The following is a 21,604-nucleotide window of genomic DNA, read 5'->3' as shown; positions in this document are numbered from 1 at the left end:
ACAGCTTTTCCCCCAGTGGAGCTTTTAAGAGGAGATCAAGGAAAACATTTGAGTTTGAACTTTATTTTTAGCTGAGCAGTAAATCAAAAACCAAAGACAGTTGTTGATAATCACGCAGTATAACGCAGTGTCCGTTTTACTTTTTTTTTTTTTTTTCCAAATGACGAGCCACCCCCCCATGACCCAGATCTGAGCTGTAGTCTCTCTCCGTTTCACACGGAGAGATGAGTGACTGTGTGAAGTGAAACAAAAGTTCTTGAGGGACACTTCCTGCCTGCCATAGTGGATCAGGAAAGTGGCTGTAGCTGGAGACAGAGCAGAGGCAGCGTCTGCTTTGTGTTTGACTCTGCAACAGCACCTCTTGTTAACTGTCAGGACTGTCCCACATCACAACTCTCTGCCAGAATCGCACTTCTGTGCCGGCACATCTCTTCACGCCTCAAACTGTATCTCCATGTTTTTGTGATAACAACCCAGCAACAAGCCTTTAGCTATTTAGTTTGTAAACTGTTTATAAGTGTTCTTTAGAGTTGATTTGCATAGATCTCTGCTTCATCTCACTCACACACTTAAAAGGTACTCCAGCTGCCTCCTCTTCCTCCTCCAGTGAATAGCCCCTGACCTCCCTCCCCCACTCGTTCCTAAACAATACTATGCCCAACCCACCTCTTCTTCAAAGAGCACTAATTAGAAACTGCCCTTAAGTGATTCAAGCCAGATATTTTCATCTTTCTTACAGAGGAAGAATCTGTGTTTAACAGCCTCATCTACCTTTGGACTGTTTATCAGCCCTTTCCTTGACCAATTAAAAGACCAACCCAGCCCCCCTTCCCCTTGGGATTTTATCTGCCCCTCCCACCTCTGCTGTTCTGTTGGGGGAGACAGTGACTGGCCAACAAGAGGATTCCATTTTACTCCTCTACACACACACACACACACACACACACACACACACACACACACACACACACACACACACACACACCCCCAGAGAGGCACCCACCGTGCTCAGAGCTGCTGTCCTTGAGTGCAGCCACACTCTCCTGCTCCCTGCTTGTTCCTAAACCCAAGCAGATCCCACGCTGGTGGGATACACACCAGGCGCTGTAACTATGGCGACTGCTCCCCACCTGCACACTGCTGATCCATATTCAGTGGTGTGCATGTTCAAAGATGCATGGGCGCCCATGAATAAATATGTCTATATGCATGTTAAATCCCCCCCCCCATTTTAAAAATCCTCTTACATAATGATGAAGAGCACTTCACTCATTTTGCCATTATGTTTGGTTGGTGTGCTTGTTTGCCGCTTTACACCTAAAACCAAAGGGATACATGTGTGTGTTTGTGTGTCTAACTGCTTATGCATAAATGCATGAATTTACAAGCGCATGTCTTTTTCTGCCTGAAAGGCAAAACGACTGACAATGGAAGAAAAAGTCTGTTTGAAGTAGACTAATTAATAGTTAATTAGTTTCCTTTCCAAACTGCAGCTTAATGCGCAAACGTGGGAAGTGATAGCAAGCTGCCAGTCATACAAAAACTAACCACTGTACACAAAGTAGATACAGCTGTCAGGCTTAATTGTCCACAAGCACAAGATGGATAATGACCGAAGATAGAGGAGTGCTTCTTTTTTTGTTTTGTTTTTTTGCCTTTTTTTTTTACAGTTAACGCAAACGTTCAGCTCCGCTTTAGCAGTTGCTCATGACAAGATATAATGGGTTGCGCTTTTTTTTTTTTTTGGTTTGTTCTCCTTATCTGAGTGCGTGTGTGTGAAAGTTTTGTTTGCGGCAGACTTAGACCACAGTCCTTTGTCATTCAGACAGAGTGGGGGATGTGTATGTTTCGGGGGAGGGATGGGGGGGTAAGACTGCTTTGGATTGGGGGTTGGGAAGATGAGGTTAGTGGGGTAGCAGGTGTCCTTATAGAGTTAATGGATCTGGCGATGGAGGCGATGGAGGCGCTTAATGTACTAGAGGTGTGTGTGTGTGTGTCTGTGTGTGTTTGTGTGTGTGTGTCTGTGTCTGTGTGTGTGTGTGTGTGTGCATGGGCTGATATGAAAGAACCAGTTTGACAACTTGTGTCTGTCCCCTATTTTAACCTCTGTCTCCCCCACTGCCATGGACAGACATAAACAGTAGATAGGAAAATTTCGATGAAAGGTTGATTTCCATGTGGCACAGACTTCCCTTCAAGTGCTATTCTTCACATACAGACTAACTCTAACCGTGTGTCACCTTGTAAGTGAAGAGTAAAGCGTCCTCTTTGCAATATACAAACAACCATATCACACATACAGTTTTAATCTAATTATTTTGATATTTTGCGTGTCATGTCCTGATATTGTTCAGATGATGGTGAGAAACAAAGAGTTGTGCAGTGTAGGTTTAAAAATTGCCCCTTTGTCATTTCAGTGATCTACGATGTAGAATTTAAAAGCAAGTTGACAGCAGCATTCATGAGGAAAAGGATGGAGATTGTAATTACTTCCTTTATACAGCTCTTGGGTTTCTTTTTTTTCTTTTTTTTTTCCTTCCTGCATTATGTCAATCTGTTGATTGAGTGGTCACATTGTAACTACTGGGTTGAGTAAAATTCTGGTTTTCCCTTATAGTATAATAGAGCATAATATCTTAGCCTTATTATATTTTGTTATATATGTAATACGTTATAGTTATATACGATATGTTTCTTTGTGTGTGAATGACCTGGTTGGGTCTGGCATGGCTCATCCTGTGACTGCAGGTCCAGTGATTTGATTATTACCTGTATTTTTTTTATTTTAGTGTGGCCTTCTGGACAGAGGCAAGTGAGACAGCTATCCAGCTGCAATGATTAGGCTTTAATTGTATTTATAGGTTGTCATGTTGCTGTAGCCGTGATGATGGTGTAGTAACTGAATTACAGCCCTGCACAGCCTCTCCTCGATGACTCCTGCAGCAGGGTCACGTAATCACTCTCTAACAAAGCTTTAAAGTAATCATGTTTACTTTCATGCTGAGGGACAGAGCGATAAAGCAACACATAGCATTTGAGGAAAAGTAGGTTTGCAAGACGAGGAGGAGGAAAACAATTTGTCTGGCATCACTAATGACAATTTTGATCGAAAATGTTTGATGAAAACATTATTTAAAAGGATGAGGAGGAATCACTGCTGGTTATGTGTTTGAAATGATCACTCATGATGAAACACTAAAATTCAAAAGCTATTACATCGTGGTCCAGCAGCAGGAAGGCGAAGCAGCTGAGGGTGTAGGAGGGAGGATGAAGAGGCAGCTGTTCAGCAGGGGAGGATAGATTATGATCTTCTCTGTGTTGTTCACACTATCGACAAATACTACAGGCACCGGAAGTGGAAAGGAGAAAAAATGAATTAACCCATGCAGACAAATCACATTTCTGCTCAGCGTGTATAACCCCCACACTTACATTACATTTATAGCCTAGTGGCCATAGACACCTACTGTGTACAGTAACACATTGACACAGAAGAAAGAATTAGCCTTGAAACCCCCCATTGCTTCCATCCTGGTCTGACCAGCTGTTATGAGCAACAGCGCAGGTGGGTTCATGACTGTTGTAGCCCAGGGGGCCCATGAATTAGGAGTAGTTAGCATGGTGAGTGCAGAGGACAACATGACCCAGGTGTGACACAAAGCAGGAGTCCATACACACGAGCCTTGTTTGGATTCGAGTCACAGAAAATGGAGATGCAAGGCTTTGCCTAGACTTGACTGCCTAAAGACTTGACTTTCTTGACTTGAAAGCAAAAACATTTATGTCCTATGTTTTAAAATCATTGTAAAAATCCTTCCCTTGATCATCTAACTCTGAACATCTGAATACAACACAGCTGTTAGCAGCTGGTTAGCTTAGAATATCATAAGACAGAAAATACAGGGAAGAAGTTCTGTTCAACAGTAACAATTTTTTTTTTTTTACTGACATGAGGAATGGTCAAACACATAACCCTCTGTAAAAACATGTTGATTTTACATTTCATATTTGTACAGATTACACAAACAGGATATAGTGTGTTAATGAATTAGCTTTAGAAGTGCTTGTAGGTGGACCACTGGACAGAGCCAGGCTAGCTGTTTCCTCCTCTTTCCAGTCTCTTAAGCTAAGCTAGCTAGTCTAACCAGCTACTGGCTCTAGCCTTATGTTTATCAATCTGGTCAATAATTTTGGTAAGAAAGGGAATGAGATATATTTCCCAAAATGCCAAACTATTTAAAAAATAGCTCTGTCCTAGTTGTGGAAAAAAGAGAGCGAGAAAGAAGGACTATGTAAGATATTTTGCAAGTTGAACTCTTTGTACTCCAGCTAGAGATAGAATGAGTCTCAGAGGGAGCATGTACTATACATATACTGTATGTGTCTGTTTCTTTATGTTTGGTTCTCTGCCCTTTGGCTATGTTTCCTGCTTTCTAACGCATTGAAAAGTTTGATAGCGAGTCCTCTTCGACATTGCTGGCTTACAAAAACTTGCCAAGCGAATTTGCCGCTCCATGTAACTGCACCCATCTTGTTATGCTTGCATCTGTACCGCTAGCAATGCCTGCCTCTCTTTACCTGGGCCATGCAATGACATACGATATATCCACTTCATCTTCCCACTCCATGAACGCTCCTGTACTCTCTTGTTCCTCCTCAGATTAAAGCCCCGTGGGTGTAATGGGCAGTTGTTGTAAGTGTTTGTCAGCTGTTATAGAGGCCTGCTGGCATGTATAACTGGCCCTCTAATGGAAGTTAGAACACGTAGTCCCTCTCTTTCTTGCTTTATTTCTCTGTGACACCCTCGCACATAGTGTCACACCTGTTTCCCTGCTGACTGGCTTGCAGCAGCTAGAACGTTTTTTCGCTTGGACACTGAAAATCATTTAGCTTTCTCCTCGGTATTGAAGAAATATGCCGTCTAACTTATCTGCCTTTAAAATATTCCAGTTAGTAAATCAAGCAGTGGATTTGTTGAAGCTTCTGATAAAAGGGTCAGAGGTTATTAATGACAACCCTGCTGCAATGCTTTTGACACAGGTGATGATTATCACTGCGGGAAGGATACGGAGTGGGAAAAGAGTGAGAGGAAAAGGCCTTTGTAATGTTTGATGCTGCGTGGAGCCCATCAATCAAAGATCTTAGATTGTGAGAAGGCTATAGGGAAGGAGGAGCGGGGATTCATCTGTCCATTAGATGGTTTACAGTAGGATGATATGATTACTCAGTGCCATGTACAAAGAGAAGCCAAATATTCACCCTCTTGCTCAAGGATAATGTGAAAATTTTCTCATACCACAATATTACTCCACCACTCCATCAACACAGGCACAAATTCAATTATTGTGTCAAATTTAGTTTTGACATAGGCTAAGCACATTGATGTCAATAAAAAAAAATAGGCAGTTATGTTCTTGTGGACCACAGTTAAACGAAGTGCATAGAGCACAATTTGAATTGCACCGATGCCACATCCTCTCTAAACGTTAACATTTCCGTTACAAGAAATTCTCTCCCCTTTCTACCGCTTTCATCTTTTTCCCTCCACATTTCCCACATCTTGGAATCTCTCTGTTTGCCTCGCACTCTTGCTTTCTCTGGTAATGATGTTAACAGGGTCAAATGCTTTTTTAGGCCTTGAGGGAGAAAGATGCGGAGTGATTTTGGAGAACGGTTAACCAGCGCTCGAGAAGTGTGGAGAGGAAAATACTTTTATGCTCTTCATCTCTCTCCAGCGCTTAATTCTCTCTGTAATACATATATGTGGAGCACATATTCACTCAAATCTGTGCATTTTTGTGGTGTTCAGCACCCTGAAGGCAGATGTCGTTTTCTCTTTCGCTTCCTCCCTCTTCCTCTTTTTCCTCTTCCATGCAACTCGCCTCATTGCTACCTCGCTGTCTGAGAATCTTCACACGTTTTCAGATCTGTGGGATGAGTCTCAACCTCCCTTGGGGAGATAGGACATTGACTGGGTCCAAGCATGTTCATAATTAATTCATCTTTCACTGGCTGTGGTTACTTCAGTTCCCCGGCTCTTCAACTTTCCAAGTTTTCATGTTTTTGCAGAGAAGTAAAGGTGATGGGTGGCTGTTCATTCACACCATTAGGGGTCGGCAATACCAACAAGTTTGGTCTCAGACAGTCTAAGTTACGGCCAGCCAGAATCAACAATATTGATATAGTAACCAATATTTATTATTATCAAAGACCCTGAAAACTTTCAGGTCTTTAATTATTTCTCTATGTTATTAAATGTTAATGACTAATTAAGTAACAAGTTGAAGTTTAGAAACTATTAGGAGCAGTATTGGTATTAATAATTAATAATTAAGCCACCCGGCGTTCTGCTCCTAAATCCTGCATGGTCCATGGAAATTCATGAGGTTCAAGCTTTTATTGTTGTCATAACCCAAATATTGTTTCTTTGGACTATTCGAAGAAGCTTTTGTACAGCCTGGCAGAGGAGGTCTTGATGCTCTGGTACCTCCAGCTGGATCGTAAAGGGGCGAAGAGGATGAAGCCGGGGTGGGTGGGGTCGTTCACAATACCGAGGGCCTCGATGATTCACCATGCTTCATGGATTTGTTTTATGGAGGGGAGAGAAGCACTGATGGTTCTCCCCACTGTGACGGTCAGAGACCTTGCAGTTCCCATAGCAGACAGTAATGCAGTGGAGCGAGGCTCACCTTCTTCAGTCGATGCAGGAAGTGAGATGTTGACAACCACCTTTTCTGTCCTTTTCTGAACTGAGCCCTGCCCACTTCAAACCAGTGAGAAGAGCACAGAGAAAAACTGAAATACTTCAATTTCTTTTTTGTATTGAAAAATCTAAAACAACTTTGGCATAAAGTTTTTGTTTATGTAGGACCAAATGGCCCATAGTATGATTGGGAGGGCCTTGGAAAGTGGCTCATGGACTTTCACATAGGGAAGAGCAGTGTGTCATGATTTAAGTCGTTTGTTACCGCCAAATAATGTGCCAAACCCTAAGCTATTTTTTTATTATTCTCTTTTAATTACTTCACATCACATGCATGAGAAATAACTCCAGATGATTCTCTTCCATTTAGAGAGAGTGTGTGTGTGTGTGTGTGTGTGTGTGTGTGTGTGTGTGTGTGCGTGCGTGCGTGCGTGCCTGACCTAAAAAGCGGGATCACTGCGTGCATGCACAGAACAGCAGCAGAAAAACAGAGCGTGCCTGTATGAAAAAGTGTGTTCATGATATAATGTCACTCATGTTAGAAGATGACAAGAAGCATTATTTTCAGAGACAGTTTTAATGTTCTACAACATAGAAGAGAGAGACAGATCCATATCATACTTTTTTCATATCCCTCCGGTTGTCGCTAGTATTCGTGCTCACAAAAACGCTTAGTTTTTGGAAGTAGTGATTCTTAGGTATTGAGCTGAACTTTCTTACTATTTCTGTTTTTGTGTTCTTATATACATATACGTATATATGTGTATACAGTACGTGCACAGGTGTGTGTGTGTGTGTGTAATTAGGAATGAAAGCGAAAGTGAGAAGAAAAGATGGATGGCTGAAAAGTCCACATTAGCACATCTCTGCACTACTGTGAACGCCCTATATATGAGTTACCCCCCACTGTGTTTTTATTATACACCTTTTCTAGGTGTATAATTATCATGTGTCATAGAAGAGTGATGATGAGAGTAGTAGACATGAATGCTAGTGGCAATAAGACACTGGCCACAAATGATTGGATTAGTGTTTAACCCCCCTCCACTTAGCATAATCCTCTTTGCAGCTTTTTCTCTCTTCCTCTCTCTCTCTCTCTTTCTCTGCGTGTGTGTGTGTGTGTGTGTGTAGCTATCTGCTCCCATTGCTTTGCACGCTCGTGCCGTTTAACAGCAAGGTCAGTTGGATAGCTTGTCCATGATCGCCATCATCTGACATGGGACGCATGTTTCCTGCGTCCACTCAACAAGCTGTGTGGGAAGCAACTGACAGCAAAGTTGAGAGATGAGCCACAAGGAGAGGGAGGCCAGAGGAGAGCGAGGGTGGGAAGAAAAAGTGGGGTAGGAAGTTGTCCACGGTATGCAGAGATGGAGATGAGTGTTAATAATAGAAAATCCGAGGCCTTGTTGAGCAAATATGGGCACTCGGTGATCGAGGCAGCGCGGCCAGAGGTGAAGACATAGGAGGGGTTCCGGGCGCAGGATTATTGTGGAAGGGTGGTGGAATAGAGCGATCAGTTGAAGGTCTGCAGGGTTTGGTATGTCATTGTCAGCCTTTCTAAACAGCCTGCAGAGCGATGGGCACTTTGAAGTTTCGCAGAGCTGCTTAAATCCTGCCTGAAAAGATGCAGAGAACCGCGAGGCACAGTGAACAGACAGGAATATACAGAGGGAGAGAGAGAGAGAGCGAGACAGACTGGAGGGGCAGGACGAAGGGAAGGATTGATGATGGGTGAAACATGGTGGAAGGGAATGAGAGTAATCAGAAGTAAGGAGGCAGCTTGTTTCAGGAGGATGACAGGACAGGAGACAGGCGAGCGGAGGAAAGCTCTTAGTGCACCATCATATGAGTAGTATGGGGGTTTTATTTTTAGGGGGGGTGTATGAGTAATATGTTTCCAGCAGTTCTAGATGAGTCGCTGCAACATGAGAAGCAGTGATGCAGCGGTACAGCTCTGAGCTGATCTAAGCTGGATGTGGGTAGACTGGGCGCCGCCAGATTAGCAAGGAACCAGGGTCTGAGTCAGAATAGATGGCTGCCTCTCTTACCTAACGCATCCCAGATTCAGTCAGCACCCTCCACTATAGACTTTCTGTGGAAGTGATTTCCCATGTTAACTGATGTTTTAAATGTCAATGTGGCCAAATGTTTTCGCAGGTTATGGCCTCTAGTTATTGCAGTGGAGTGGAATGGCGGCATATGCAGCTGGGAAGAGATGAGTAAAGTAGCTACTGATATTTGGTTCATTAGTTGGATCAGTTTATCGTTTCAGGCCTTGTGAAATATTCCTGCACATATCTGTTATGAGTCAGTGACATTACAGTGACATACTTTTCTTTCATAAACATACTTTATATTCCTTTATAAACTATTTGTCTTTTTTCTTTTCTTCACAAACATAATTACCATGTTTCATTTTTAGAATAAAGACATTTATGAATATGGTTTAAGAATTTACATCTTGATCAGTCTTTTGGGGGTCCTTTAGGAGACATCAAGCCATAAGGAATGATTAGTTTAATCAGTTTTCTCTTTGTTGTGCCATCCAAGCGAGGGACTGTAAATCAGAGATTTGTAAAGATTTTATCAGCTCATAAGAGGGATGCGTTTCATAAACCAAGCAATAGACAAAAGACCTGACGCTCGGAGCTCAGCAAGGAAATAAGATGTATGATCAACATGGACAGATATGCATGTTTTCACGCACGCAAGCCCACACTCATAAATGTATGTACGCACATGGAAGTAAATGTGGAACCTTTCTCCCACTTTCCACCATTTTGCCAACTCAGTGAACACAATCTGCGAAGGTGACTTCATTTTTCAGCAAGATAACCTTTCATTGTAATACACACACGCAGACTCATGCATGTTTACGCATGGACACACACGTACACGGGCGTAAATGGACTCAAATTATAACAGTGAATGAAAGGTGGGGGTGTAGTGGAAGTGTGAGAGAAAGTTACTATGAGAGGAAAGAGGATGTTGAAGTTAAAAAGCTGTTCTGGTGAATTATTAATGCCAAGCATTGTGCCCACAGACACAGCCTCTTACAGACTTTCTTTCTCACACACACACACACACACACATACACACACACACACACACACACACACACACACACACACACACACACACACACACACACATGCGCACACACACAAACCCAGCTGCAATCCCCAGTTGCTTGTGCAGACAGGAAACAGCGTACTTGTCGCTCTGTCTGGATTCGGGGGGTAGGTGGGGTGGTGGGGGGTGTATGTGTAAGTGCTCTGTTGTCTCTGGCCCCAATGAGAGGGATGTTTGTAGTTGTTCCCTGAATGGTGAATGCTCTGTGTGTGTGTTTGGTGTGCGTGTGTGCATGCAAGGAGTTGAGGCAAGATTCACATATGTTGGTTGCCCTAAATATAGGCTACAAAGCAGTATACAGAAGAGCAATAATCAGTCTGAACATCAGGTTTAACACTACAATCAGCTGTTTTTGTTACAGTGCTCAACACGTGGTTCATACTTAGCTAATTACATGTTTTATTTACATGAGAACAACATATGACAATAGGTTTGTTTATTCCTCTTAAACACAAAATCTGCAAAAACAGTGTTTTGTTTTCCTGTATTCTTTTTTTTTTTTTTTCTTATATGCTTTTTATTTGCAAATTGCAAATGATAGACTCTTAAATGAAAAATATAACAGCGCTGGTACAAACACTCATAAAACTGTGACTAAGCAAACTGCATTTGTATGTCTGGCCCAGGACATGGAGGTGTTTGATACATCAGTACGGCGCCTTTTTCAGGGAGCAGTTTTAACAGTAATGTGTGTACTTCAACTGTAATTTCCCTTTACATCTTAGCAATTATGTCCAAATGCCAGAGGGTTCAGTTTATTTTTCATCTCCATAATGTGGTTGATTACGATGCCTTAATGTGATCAAGACACTGAAAACTGAGAGGGACAAAATTACAGTGGGAAAAATAAAGTTGTCATTGCTGGTGGACAAAATATTGAATGTACTGATAACCCATGACCTCCAATTTGGCATTTCTCTATTGAAATTTCCTGTTTTATTTCAGCCACCGTGTGCCAAAGCTGATCTGTCGGCACTAAGCAATATTGGCCAATATATCTGGCCAGCTGAATTGCCCAGTTGAGTTTTAATAAGTAGTCTGTGCTCATCCCTGCTCAGGAACGATGATGAGGAACAAAAATTATGGATGCGTCAGGCAAAACAGTATTTATCATCCATTTCAAAAACACCTGTACTTTCTACAGCTTGGCACACTCCACATGCCCTGCTGGCTAGTGTTTTACCAGCTCACACTGACCTCCCTCTTAAGTCCCAGATGGCTGCCTCTCACCTCAGTGTTGTACAGATGCAGCACTGTCCTTGTGGTGATGGGTTAACATGCGAGTGCCTGTAATAGCAGTGAGCGTGATTGGATGATGGCTGTTAAATAGAGTGACTGTGAACGTTTCAAGTTGTTAGTGGTGTTCAAGAACCATGTGTGAATGTGTGTGTGTGTGTGTGTGTGTGTGTGTGTGTGTGTGTGTGTGTATGCACACCTCAACCTCAGTAAGCGCTCTCCAGAATGCTTAGCTGCACATGTCATGCTGTTTCTGTATTTTGTCGGAGATGTTGGGTGCCCATGCTTTATGTATTTAAACAGCAGTTTTGTAACCCAGGCTCTCTTTCTTTCCTCTCTCCCTGCCTTCACCCCATCCCCTCTCTCTCTCTTTCTCCCTTTCTTTTTCTTCTCTCTGTTTCTCTTTTCCCACCTCTGTCTGTAGCCGGTGTTGCCGTGGCTCAGAGAGTGGTAACGGTGCAGAGTGGACCGCTGGTACGGACCGAGGGCTCCCACGTGACCATCTGGTGCAACGTGACAGGCTACAAAGAGGGCTTGGAGCAGGACTTTGAGTGGTCCATGTACCTGCCATCAGCACCAGACCGGGAGATCCGCATTGTGAGCACGGCTCAACCAAACTATGCCTACGCCGTGTACGCCCAGAGGGTGAATAGTAAAGAAATCTTTGTGGAGAGGTTGAGCCGCGACTCAGCTGTGCTCCACATCACCAAAGTGCAGGCCAAGGACCAGGGTCTGTTTGAGTGTTACACACCCAACACAGACGGGCGATACCTTGGATCCTACAGTGCACGTACCAACCTCACTGGTGAGTCTCTAAGTGCGCGCACATACACACACAAACACAGTCAATGTACAAATTAACCACACACGCCAGTGTTATAGGTGTTAAACATGAATCCATCCGTAGTCAGTTTGCTGTATAGATGAATTGAACAGTGAGTAATTATTGATCAGCAATAATAATTGGTGATGAGCAACCGATCGTAATCAGCCAATAAACCCTCTGAATAGGAAATACCACACAATTACCTCTGCAGCTACCTAAATACATCCTTTGAGTATATTTCTTGTTTATGTTTATTTATTGTTTGATAATTTGAATGAGTACAGTCCTCCTACTGTAATAATAGAAATCCTGCTGGCCATTCTTTAAAGGCACCCTGTGGAGTTTTTGACTATGAGTGGTCCTTGGTGGAGCAGTGTTTAGATGAGCAGATCCCCTTCTAGTTTCTATATTGTGTTTCTACTAGCAAACGTGAGGACACACATGGTCATACAAGGACAGGTATGCAGGTGATGTGATACGCAAATGCAAACATGATTGGAATTTTATAGGTTCAATTGGCATCCAGTTTATTGATGTAATGCTAATCTTAAGTGACACTTTTGAAGCTGTGTCATTGAGATTATACTATGTCAGTAACCTTCTAGGGGGGCCAGGCAGGGCAAAGTGGAGCTGTGGGCCCCTGTAGAGCCCCCGAAAAACAACCAGCAATCCTATTCTGGAATATTATCCTGCCCCAGGATTGCCATGTGTCAGTTAGCTTGTGGTAATTTTATTAAACATGCTTTATTCAGGCACAATATAAGCATGATATCACCTAAATTAGCAAGGTATCAAAACGGCGCCTCATGATTAAGTAAAAAATGCAGAGCCTGCCTGGAGTTATTTCAGTACATATTGTGCCTTAGCGCTGCATATTCCAGACACATTTACAGCATGATTCTTTTTTAATCATTTTTTCCCCTATTTTTTTTTTTTTAATCAAATACAAACAAATACAAAATTAATAACCAGATCCCTTCCAAAAAGCAGCCATGGTCTGGGCACCCTTTGGAAGGAGTGTGAGAGGAAGTGCTGCACTCCAGAGTCACACAGAGTCCCACCTGTTCTCACCAGGAGAACCAAGCCTCTCTCTCTCTCTCTCTCTCTGTCTCTCTCTCTCTTTCTTTCTCTCTCTCTCCATCTCTCTCACTCTCTCTCTCTCTCTCTCTCTCTCTCACTCTCTCAGTCTCACCCACACACACACTGACCTTCCTCCTTCCCCACCCCTTTTTTTTGAGCTGTTTGAATAATTGGCGTGATGTGACAGTGTTTTCAAACAATGGCACATCTCCTTTTTCCTGATCCGCCTAACAGGCCCACAGCGCTGAGGACTCGACTGCCATACTTTGCAATTCCATGTCTTTCACACATTCATGCCTTTATCCTCGACGTGGCTGTAAGTGCTTATTGACTGAGAAATATCAGTGTTTATATTGTTTCTTTTTGGTCAGCGTCAGGTCAGACAGTGATCAATGCTTAGAGAGACAAAAGTTATTGTGCACTTCACAGATCAATAGGCTTGGGTTTTCATTCAATAGGTGTTTATTACTTGGACCTCAGCAGTTGTGTTTTCTAGTATGAGAGGTATGATCTGCATGTGGGGCAAGGCACAGTAAAACGGCACTGCTGATAGCACACAGTATTTATAGAGCCGTGTGATAGAGGAAGCTAGACAAGAGTATGCAAGCAGAGGTGTTGAGGGACTTTGTTATCTGAGCCTCTTTCCATGTCTCTAACCTCTTAACCCAGTTTCAGAGGTCAAGGGTACGCAGCGGGGGCCCCACCGTCTTCCTCTCTGCTGAGCTTCTTGAGTCCCCAAGCAGCTGCACGCCCCTTCGGACTGATGTGGGCAAACAATACCTTGTCCTCCCCCCTTCCCCCCGTCTCTTCCTCGTTCTCCTGTCATTCACTCTGTCATCTGTCTGTCACATTCATCAGCCCTGGCCTCTTTCTTTAATTTGTGCTGGCTTTGTTGTATTAAAAACAGTCCTTCGTAGATGCTGCCCTTGAGGATGTGTGCTTCATGTGAAAGGACAACCACAAGCAGGAGAGTATTATGGATGAAATATGGGGAGGACGGATATCAGATAGAAGGGCAGACAGAAGGGGGGGGGGGGGGGGGGGGGGGTCTGGCGGTGGAGTGATTTGGTTAATTGAAAGGGTAGAAGGCCACACAGTAATCTGTGCCCTGAGTGCTGCATTAAGGCTTACTCACAGGGATGCATTTCACCCACTGTCAACTGGTTTCAGCGTGGAACTTAATACCTGCTGCTAGAGGAGGAAAACCTTTTCAGCAGTGCACCTGGACACCGCTCTCCTTGATACTATGATGCAGTGTTTTCTATTGTTGTATTGGTTGTATTGCCCGTCACATAGAACCGGACACTCCAGCTGTGCGTGTGGTTGATTGTCTGGAAAACTGATCCCCATTTGTCTTTGTATGCCTGAGACACTTTTTTTTTTGAAGGGAGTGAGCAGTCAGAAAGTGTGTGTCTTTTATACCCTCTGATACTAAACTTAGAATGATCAAATGAAAATGTAGCTCTGTTCAGCCCCCAATTGCCAATACTGCCTCAGGCAGTGTGGTATTATTACACGTGTCAAGAATAATTGGCCATTATGGCACATATACTGGACTATGTCCACAAAATCATGGAGTGACACAGATATGGCGAAATATCATTATTCTGTAACACAGAGAAAGGTTAGATTTGACATTTCTTTCGTTATTTTCCTCCTAAGATTTTGAACTGGTGGGCAGGATGGTGTGCTGGTTGGTAAGGTCCAATCAGAGATCTCCACTGTTACTGAAATATCAGCCTACATGTTCAGAACGCCAATTACTACTTCTTAGTTTATATTAAGGATGAGTATCTATGTATTTGAAATCTCAAAGTGACAAACCCACAGAGATTTATCACCCAACTCGTTCAGTTTAAAAGCTCTAAAAACCCACTCTTAGCCACCTGCCCAGCACCAAACAGCAGACAAACATTTAGCTACCAGCTGGTGGACAAACTGAAGCAATAAGCTGATAAAGAGCCACCTTTTTCCTTCAGGAGTTGGTGGAGAACAAAAACAGAGTTAAAAGTAAGATGGTCCATGTGTGCTGGATGTTTAAATAGAAATATGTATGCTAAAAGGTGAGCCATATCAACTTTGTAAGGTGATGATTGGTCGGTGTTTTAGAGCTTGTTTTTTGTTGCCTCCAAGTGGCCAAATTTTATTTATTTTTTTTTTTTTGGCACAAACTGCCCCTAAAACCCCCAACCAACAGTACATTGTTACTGCTAACAAGAACTGTCTGTTTAGCTATTTTGCCCTTACGTTTTGGACGTCTACAGAGTAACTGTGGGTCAGGTTAACGTTACCATACATGCTCAAAGGTGTGACCCCATGTCCGCTTTACTTGATTGACAAGTTGAGAGGTGTAAACCAAACTTGCTGTCTCATAAATAAAACACTTTTCCTGTGTTTTCTGTGTTTCAGTGGAGTTCGATGTGTCAACTGTATTTTCTCTACAGCCATTATTTCTCACACTCTTAGATGGTGTCTTTTTATAGCAGTAGTTTTTTGTGCTGCACTGTCCTTGTTGTTACACAAGGCATGCATTCAACCTGTGTGTTGTGAAGCTGTTTGAGGTCAAAGGTCGTCTGTGGTTTCTCCTTACACACCTCTTTTCTCTGATCTTAGTCTCTTGAATTTGAGTGTGTGTGTTTCTGTGTGCTTGTTTGTGCGTGTATGTATGTGTGTATTTGGATTTCCTCCTACACATCAGATTGCAGAAGAAAAGGACAACAGCCTGACATGGCCATCATGGTTGTCCTTATCCTACGCACCAGCCTGTGCGCGAGCGAGTCCAAAAGCTAGCAAAACAACAAGCCCTCGCTGAGACAAGTATCACACTGCTCTTACTTATGAAGCTGCCATATAGCCTCACTGTCATAGAAAGCACCATAAGAGTCACCGTGCTGGCAGATATACAGATTCTAGCCTCCGCATTTGGCAGTCGTCATCCATTCCCAGTCCCGTAGTAATGTAGTAATGGAGCTGGAGACCCAAAGCCTTGATACATTCTCAGAAAGAGGCACTCCTGCTTCTTTCTGTTATTCACCGCCACGGGACAAGACACTGGAAGAAAACGTCCATCTTCAGATGTGTGACTAGAAAAAAATGTAAGTTTGGCAGCGAGTGGGTTTGTAGAAAAGAAAGTGAGATGGATGGTGCAAAAAGGCAGAGATGAGGAAATTGGAAAAGAGAGGAATGGGGACAGAAGCGGCAGTATTCGAGATGGGTAGTGGGGTGATGCTGAATAGAGTGTGTGACCAATAAATGATGAGCTCTTCCTCTCGACTCCAATGTGATTGGTTACACCTCCCCGAGGCATTACCCACAATACAACTGGCGCTATAGGGGTGCACTTTAAATAGTCTCTGCCTGATGTGACTCCTAAGGTTAATGCAGTTGCCAACCGCCATCCAAGTTCTAAACGCAATTAGCCAGTACAAATTGAGGAAGCTGGGAAAGAAAGAGAAAGAAGGAAAAGGCTAGAGATGAGAACCAGGAATTTCAATTAAGGAAGAAGGAAACTGTTGGGCGAATCATTTTCAGAACATTTTTCTAGTCACACTTTTCATTTTCATTATATTTATGCCCTACATTTTTTCTTCCATTTTCAGTGGAGGAAAAAAAAATCCTTTCACCTGCTAAAACCGTGGCTCTATGGTAAGCTAGTAATCTGTGAAAAAGTGCCTATCCAAGGTCAAAATGCAGTTCTCTTTTTTTTTTTGTGTGTTGCTATACACGTGCAACCTTCAAGCACGAGTGTTTGTGACGAGGGCAAAGAACAGGACTGTTGACTTTTCCCTAGCTTAGCTGGGGCCGTGCACCGTTAAACACACATACAGAGTAACAGTGGCTGAATGATGCTTCTGCTGAGCTCAGCATTGTGAGTGTGCATCTGATTTGTATGTCTCCCCTGACTTTCTTTACACAAGAGAGTCAGCACTGCCAAGTTGCACTCCCCTACTTTACTTAATGAGATAGACTGAATGGGGAGATACTATCTCACATTCTATCTTTTACACTGGGTGACACCAAGACCCCGCCCTCACCTCTCCATTCCCCATGTTCTCCATGTTTTCTCCCCATCAATCCAGAGCTCCGGATTCGATTTTAGCCCGGTCCCCGCCTCGGCCCCCGGCTGGTGTTGGTCATGCAGGTATATGGTTTTGTCAATACAGCTGTTCATTGAGCTGCATCACAGGAGAAAGGCACGAGTGTGATTGAACCACATAGCGTTAGACTGTGGAGGGAAGTAGTGATTGAATAAAGACAGAGGAGGTAAGTGGGAAGACAATAGATGAAGAGAGGAATCTTTATTAGAGAAGAATGGTGAGAACAAATACACATATTTTAAGATGTGCTGGAGGAAAGGTAAGGACAGAAAGTGTAAATAAATAGACAAGGGAAGTTGTATCTCTGTATCTTTTTGGTATTGATTGGGAGCAGAGGCCCGTGTGTGACTGGATCATTTCATCTCCCTCGTCTCTCCTCACAGTAACACTTCTAGCTTTTTCCTCTCCCGCTCTCTCTCTAGCCTCACAATCACCTCTCAGTTTCATTTACAATTATATTCCCTTCTCCACCTTAGGTGTGTGTATGTGTGTGTATGCGCATCGTGGCTCAAAGCCGCAGACCAGGCAGGACTCCAAATGGAAAGTGATTTTATCACCATGTCTGGCTTGCCATTTTCTTGCACATCTCATCTACTTTGGCGGACAGGGCTTCCTGCTTGATAACATTGCTCCCTCTAGGACCCACCATACATAGACACATGCATACAGTATACGCACACAGGAAACACAAACGCAGTCGCAGTCACACACTGTAGCGAGCTGTCAGTCAGGACAGATGTCGCACCCATAATTGAGTCTGAGAGGAACGGTGCTGTAGTGCTCCCATCGGAACACACGCTTCCCACTGAACATCGCTGAAGAGGGCTTTAACAACCCAGCGGATCACTGTGGTAGACAATACATCTGCTGAATACAACATTGTTGCACTGTGAATAAAACAACTTTGCTGAACAGGGCGAACCAGTTGCCTTGGCACTCTGTAGTCAGTCAGTAAGGCAAGCTGTACTGTACTGCATGTACAGTGCTGTGCTGAACTTTCTAGGCACTTTATATTTTTAGATTCTTATCCATCACATAGTACCTCCAGGGAGACGTGGTGCTCTTCGAAAGGCAAAGATTGGTCACACTGAAAATATAATTGATTCAGTGTTTCTTCTGTTTACTGCACTTAATGTGAAAATAATTAATAAATAAAAACTATTGATGGCATTATTTTTGAAAGCATTCTCAACAACCAAATGGAGAAAATAGAGAGAGAATGCCAGTGCTGACAGCAGCATGACGCACCACCAATTAATGAGCATCTCTTGGTCAAAAACAGTAGCATTATGTCTCATTTTTCTTGTATTTCACAGTTCACGTTCTCTGTAAAAAGAAAAACACACAGATACAAAACTCATGGTAACACAGTGGGACTCGGGCCTAATGATTTAGACCGAATATAATTTGTACCCAGCCCAACTCAGGTCCCAGATCAGGTCTTGGATATTAGGAGCCCAGGAGATCCATAAAGACCTCCGGATAAGGCCACATGGTGTTTCAGCCCTGCCTCTTGCTCCAAATATTGCTGCTGAGGAATATGGCAGGCCAATTAAGAGGCTGTTGCCTTTAAACATGAATCTAAATGCTCTCATAACCTACAGACACACTTTCAAACACACACGGCTGTGCAAGTTTTGGCTGTTACCCTTATGAAAATATAAATGATGTCAGAGATGCTCTACATTTAGCTGGTTGCCCACGCTACTGAGCTAGGCTAATGAGAAAGGATTTAATGTTAACAAATGTGTGTGTGTGTGTTGAGTGTATATGTTTATTAATGTTTTATATAATGGGCTAAAGATGCACCAGTGTTCCTCAAGTTGATTTGATTAGCTTAGCTAAGCGCTAACCCTCAAGGGCCTGCTACCTCTTCTCAGGGAGATTAACAGAGCACAGTCACAGTTTGAATATGAATTCTGCATGAATATGGATGTGAATGGATGTGCTAATGAGTGTTTGTGTTCATGTCGTTAAAGTGTGTGTTAGTAAAGAGTGTAACGTGCAGTATAATAGCCTCCAGGACTCATGCGGTTGTTAGTGTGGTCCAGGACACTCAGGCTGCTGCTGCATTGTTTGATGTTGGCAGCTTTGCTTTGAAGCCTTATCTGAGCACAAGGGGGCAGGAGGTGTTTCCTGGTTCAAGCTACACATATGATAACCCCTTTTGACACAGACACAAGTACACAGGCATCAGAATCCATTTACACACATTCATATTTACAAGAATATGTACAGCTATTGGCACTCATGCCCTCATGCAGATTATTCAATCACTGATAGACATTTAGGATGCTGAGACAGAAATTCTCTTCACTGATGTATTCTGTTTGTAGAGAGGTAGACAACTGGCATGATTAAAAGAGTCTAGCACCCAGGAAAATTATTTTTCCTGCAATACCAGTTGTGGGTGGCACCGATTTTAGCTGTTTTTGCAACACAGCTGGCTATGGTCAGAAGCACATTTGGCCCGCTCGATTTGGCTGTACCAATATGTCGATTGTTACATAGCAGCAACTATTAAATGAAAAGCAGGGGACACACACAGCATGTGTGATGCCAAATATCAATCCACAGCCAATCAAACAGAAGTCATGAAAATGCTGTAGTAAAGTCAAATATATGTAATATTTACAGCTTCTCTGCACTGGTAGGGATAAAAAAGGGTCTTTTTCATTTAAATTTAGCCACAGCAAACCATGGTGGACGCTGTTGCTACACATGGTATTTTGTTCCCCTGCTGAACATGTTTTGTGTGCCAAATTGAAATGGAGTTCCCACCTGTCTCAAACCAGCACTGTGCTAACCAACACTGTGCTACCTAGCTGTGATTATGGTGGGTTCAGAAGATATATGGTTTATGCCACACTTGTCAGTTGTTAAGTGCAGCAATGCTTTTCCTCCGTACAAGTTCCATTTTGGAGTCAGCACCTCCTCGTCCCTTTCTTGACATGGGCCTGTCAGTAGGACTGCTGATACTAGTTTAAAGATTAGCATCGCACCCACCTCATTAGCATGCTAATCATAGCCTCATTATTTGCAATGGGAAACAGAGGATTAGTTAAAATGTCTTATGTAATGGATTTGAGTGTGGGCTGTAGAGCTAGCTGGAGGCTGTAGTAGAAGTGAAAAGTAAAAGTGGGAGAAGCCTGGGAGGCTTAACTCGTTTTGGTGAAGCAGCACTAAAGCAAGCTAGCAGATGACCCTCAAGCTCCAGCTCAGGGACACAACACTATCTAAAATCTGTATTACAGGATCTAATCATGTATACGCGCACTCACAAATACCTAAAAGCTTTAGCAAGGACTTTTGACTTTGTGAAAAGACCTACCGCGCACGGACACATGCAGACACAAACAGAGGCATGACTGGTCCCTTTCTCTCAGTTGACTGAGGGGGTAGACAGCAGACATATGCTGCCACCTGTGCCCCCATGCCAGGGCGGCCACCCTGGGATGTGGGTAGAGAGATTGGTTTGTGTGTGCATATGTGTATGAGAGGGGTTGGGTGGGGTTGGCATATGCCTGATTCCCCTCAGTGCTGGCAGCTCAGACAGACAGTTGCTCCCTCATTTGCTGCCCTGCTGGATGGGTGCCTGGTGACTGAGCGCTGCCCACCTCCCTTCACTGCACTCTACTTGTTCTTTTTTTTTTTTTTTCACCCTCTGTCCCCCAATGACAGTATTTCTCATACACCAACACAGCATACACACACATGCACACCTGCTAATACTTCCTCTAATGAAGTGACACTCCAGATCCTGTTATTTTGTGTTAATGCGACACAAAAGGCTTTAGATATGACTTTATTCATATGCCAATGTACCTTTTTAGGGAAGAAGGCATGTGGAACTAGCCAAAAATCAATGCTTTGTAGACTGATAAAAACACAGTATGGTTTGTAAAGTGGACGTGTAGAAACACACACACACCCACATGCACACGCACACACACACACACACAGGACACACACTCACAGAAATGGTCAGATGGCTGGGGCTATAACTGGTTCTATCCTCAGGGAAGTCTTTAATTGGTCACAGTGCTTTACCATCTGGGGCTGGAGCGACGGATGGAGGGAGGGATGAAGGGAGATGGTGGGAGCTCCTGTGAGGGGTATAGAGAGAAAGAAAGAGGTGGGGAGACAGTAAGTGCAGCACAGGGATGGAGCTTATTAGTTTTAATACTTGCACCTACGGTAATATTGGAATCCTAATATACTTGATAAATGTTGTTTCCAGAGCACATATGGGAAGGTTCATGAATGCGAGTGATTGTGCACGGTGGGTCGGTGTGCCTGTGTGCATTCTTGTGCGCCTGTAGGTAGACAGGTTATTGCATGGCTGTGTGTGTGTGTGTGTGTGTGTGTGTGTGTGTGTGTGTGTGTGTGTGTGTGTGTGTGTATGTATATGACTCTGGGGTGTGTGTTTGTGCTGATGTTGGCAGACGGAGCAAAACCCGGCACATGTGCTAACAACCTCCAGGACAGCAGCAAAGGAGACACACACACACACACACACACTGGTTGTCT

The 21,604-nt window shown here is 43.4% G+C and overlaps 1 protein-coding gene across 2 annotated transcripts in view; it reads left to right on the top strand.

Moving 5' to 3' along the window:
- The window catches only part of igsf3 (immunoglobulin superfamily, member 3), a 74,132-nt gene that overhangs the window by 6,109 nt on the left and 46,419 nt on the right, over positions 1–21,604 (top strand). For both annotated transcript variants that reach the window (XM_056388457.1, XM_056388456.1), the window contains one exon: positions 11,496–11,876. In XM_056388457.1, the coding sequence (XP_056244432.1) occupies positions 11,496–11,876 (381 nt within the window). The remainder of the gene's footprint in view (positions 1–11,495; positions 11,877–21,604) is intronic.

This window comes from Seriola aureovittata, chromosome 11, assembly GCF_021018895.1.
Source record: "Seriola aureovittata isolate HTS-2021-v1 ecotype China chromosome 11, ASM2101889v1, whole genome shotgun sequence".
NCBI classification, from domain to species: domain Eukaryota; kingdom Metazoa; phylum Chordata; class Actinopteri; order Carangiformes; family Carangidae; genus Seriola; species Seriola aureovittata.
Note: the sequence above shows the minus strand (reverse complement) of the source record. Positions and strands in the feature narration are given on the sequence as shown.